At 46.2% G+C, this 3,565-nt stretch overlaps 1 protein-coding gene across 1 annotated transcript in view; it reads right to left on the bottom strand.

Moving 5' to 3' along the window:
- Positions 1–2,813, bottom strand: part of LOC311046946 (monocarboxylate transporter 13) — a gene marked incomplete at both ends in the record, with an annotated part of 22,329 nt that extends 19,516 nt beyond the window's left edge. The window contains 4 exons of the mRNA XM_084059526.1: positions 1–455; positions 901–1,166; positions 1,957–2,100; positions 2,582–2,813. The exon at positions 1–455 is cut by the window's left edge and continues 28 nt beyond it. Of these exons, the coding sequence (XP_083915652.1) occupies positions 1–455; positions 901–1,166; positions 1,957–2,100; positions 2,582–2,813 (1,097 nt within the window). The remainder of the gene's footprint in view (positions 456–900; positions 1,167–1,956; positions 2,101–2,581) is intronic.
- Between the last annotated feature and the right edge of the window lie 752 nt (positions 2,814–3,565).

Here is a 3,565-nt window from a genome sequence, read left to right as displayed (position 1 = left end):
CAGCCGAAGAAAACCCGGCCGGTCAGGTCCAAGACCGCCGAGATGGACACGAGCGCGGCCGCCTCGTACTCGTGTATCCCGCGGCTGCGAGCGTACGGCACCAGGAACAAGCCCGGGGCGAAGAACCCCAGCGCGGCGAACACGCCGAACATGGAGTAAACCATGAATCGAGCGTTGGTGATGAGGGTGTAGTCCACGTAGCGAATTATTTTGGTCCTCAGTTCGGCTCTCCGGGCGCCCCGTGACTCAGCCTTCGCTCGCGGCACGGAGGAGGTTTTACCAGCAGTGCGTGATTCAAGGCCTTCGCAGCCCTTCAATGACTCGACTGACTCATCCTCCCCAGCGCCCGTCTGAGCCCTCTCATCGTGCTCTACATAGCTTGCTTGGCGCGGACATAAGTCGTCCTCCGTCAGGGGCGGCAAGCCCTCCTCCTCCTCGTCCTCGTCTTTGACCTCCTTGGAGAGAATCAGAATCACATCAGTTTAATATTAGCGTATTGTATGTGAAAGCAGACATGATATTTATAACGTTAACATCATAGCATCGGTCAGGTGGAAACCTTGTATACAAAACTGTTACTTTTCAGGAAATGGGAAAAAAGAACCTGATGTGTTCCAATGGATTCAATGTAGTTAATATGTAGTCATAAGCTCTTGTTAATACTTTCCATTGTTTCAATATTTATAAAACCCTCAGACACACTTTAACTTAAAAAATAGCAAATCTACAAGCTCACAACACGACACAATGCATTGTGAGAAAATCTGCAATTTTTCCCACTTTTGAGTGACATAAATAAATTAATAAATATATACATATTTTTAAAAACATAAAAAGTTGAAGATACAAGGGTTCTGCCCTACAGCAACGACAATGCCGGCGTGGGAGATGATGAGTCACCTCTGTCACCTCCGTCACCCCCCCGCCGGCCGGCAGAGGCCGGAGCAGCATCCCACACACACACAGGTGGAGCTGTAGCGCCCCCAGCAGGAGCATGGCCCCCCTCCAGGTGTAGACGTCCACCAGCAGCTGGAAGAGCGGCGTGAGGACGAAGGTGAAGACGCACTCCCCGGCGCTGGCCAAGGCGTTGGCCACGGGACGCCGCTTGTCGAAGTACATGCCCAGCATGGTCACCGTCGGGGTCCACGTCAGCGCCGAGCCCAGTCCTGAGAAAGCGCACAACAAAACACCTATAGCTAGAGATGCTGCAGCAGCTGTGTGTATGTCGTTGCTGTCGGGCAGAAACCTCATATTTCCATATTTTTACTTTTTGTGTTATTTATTTTTTTGTAAACGCCCTACATGATCATACTAAAGCGTCACACAAAAGCATCAAAAGTAGCAAGCTCGAAACGTGGCGCAAAACGCGGCGCGAAGCGACACGCTTTGAGCTTGTAGATCTACCTTTTTTATTTTTTTATTTGAATCCTGAAAAGTTTGAGTTTTGTTTTTTGGAGGTTTCCACCCGACAGAGACGATATGCATGATGCTAAACTATGATTGTGACCATGTAGTTTGACCGATTTGAAATACAGTATTTGTATAAAATTGAAATGAGTGATCGATTGATTGATTGATTCCAATCGTGGTCTTTGGGTGTTAATATGTCTGCAAACTGTGTATGAAATATATAGGCTATCTAATAGTAAATGTGAATATTTGTTGATATTTCAAATTAGAAAAATCAATACTTGCATGTTTCTGACCCTAGTTCAGCTCAACTGCCATATTTCATTTAAACAGGATTAAAAACTGTCCATGTTCTCACTGTGATAGAAAAACAAACAATGAAAATTACACCCGCTCCGCTGTGCGTGGGTGTTACAATAAGAGAATCTGCTATGTGTGAAGGAATGCTCTGTGAACACTGAACTCTGGATGTGTTTTGTCGGCAGGCACAAATGAGTGCGTGCATGCCCCTGCGTGCGTGCGTGTTCATATAAAAAATACACCCACCGTTCACAAAGCCGACCGTGATGTAGAGCTGGGTCAGGCTGCTGGAGTAGGCCCCGCCCACCATGCCCACCGTGCAGAGCAGTCCGCCCAGCGTCACCACGCTGCGATGGCCCAAGTACGCACTGAGGGCCGATGCTGCCGGAGCTGAACGACACGCACAACATGCAATACTGTATCACACTGACTGTACTATACCCTGAGTGTTCATTTAACTCAGAGAGTGGATTAGTGGTTCCATTTGTACACTACATTTTACAATTTAGGCATTTAGCAGACGCTCTTATCCAGAGCGACTTACAATAAGCAACAAGCAAGCACGTAAAACACATAAATCAAATGCAGAGAGATAGGCACTATAGGCAGGTTTCCTATCTTTATATAATCGGTCCTCACTAATGCTCATTATACGATGGCACCATTTCTGTCTATTCAGTCTGTGTCTCAGTAGCCTCGATCTCCAGGCTTTTATTTTCCTCCGCGTTTTGCTCAAAAAGAAAGCGTGGCACTCGTGCGCCGTGCAATAAGCTTGTATATCTGCTATTTTTTAATAGCCAAAGAAATCAAAAAATTACACAGATTCCTTCCCAGTCTTAATGGGTTAAGATTTCAATGATCTCACACTCACCTCCGACATGGAGGACGCCCACGGCGATGGCCGTGATCCAGGAAGTGGCGGTTGCCGTGGTTTCAAAGTAGCGGTGTATCTCCACGAAGAAGACGCCGAAGGCTTTGACGACCCCGAAGGTCAAGCCAAAGACTAGGAAACAGGAGAGCAGGATGAACCAGCTGTAGCCGCCGTCGGGGGCCGCGTGACGCGCCGCGGTCCGGACCTTCGCCGTCTTGACTGGAGAGTTCATGGCGCTCTGCCTGTGTCTCTGCGGAGAGAAACCATTCAGATTTGTATGTGCCGTGCAGTGTTGGCAGATTCTGTGAGGGAAACAAGCAACCCGGTCTAGGAAAACGAGCCCAAAAGAAGCGACTATGGGCCACATGAGCACTTTAAACACATGCATCAGCTATTTGAAAATAGCAGATCCAAAAGCTCACAACGCGACGTGAGCTTGTAGATCTGCTATTTTCAAATAAAATCTTGGGGGGAAATTATAATAAGCAGACCTGGCAACACTGGATGGAACCATTTCAGTCTACTCTACGTCACTCTGTGGACAGTCGGTTTAGAAACTCGCCTACCAATGACATCATCGATGGGGATTCTAAGAATAGAAGCCACAACCTTTCCCTTATTCGAAAGTTTGCACGCTGAAATGGAAGCCATTGTTGCTTCTATAAAATTAAAAAAACACAAATTAAAACTGTAAAATTCCAAAGGACCAAAATCTACTTAGCGATGGTAGGCAGATATCTGAACAGTACACACGTATTTTCAAAGCATTGTTTATTTTTAAGCGGCACTATGTAACTTTTTTTTATGAATTAAAATTACATTTTGACCAATCTGCATGGCAAACAATAGAACTTACAGTATACAATTGGAGTGGTTGTATTTTGTCTCCCTGCTCTTCAACTGAGGCATTTAGATTGTGTCAAAGGTCATGTCTCATATAAACACAGGATCTGACACGAATTTTCACCTGATAGTCAAGATTCA

This window comes from Gymnoscopelus microlampas, assembly GCF_963454915.1.
Source record: "Gymnoscopelus microlampas genome assembly, chromosome: 6".
Lineage (NCBI taxonomy): Eukaryota > Metazoa > Chordata > Actinopteri > Myctophiformes > Myctophidae > Gymnoscopelus > Gymnoscopelus microlampas.
This window is presented reverse-complemented; position numbering and strand designations above follow the sequence as displayed.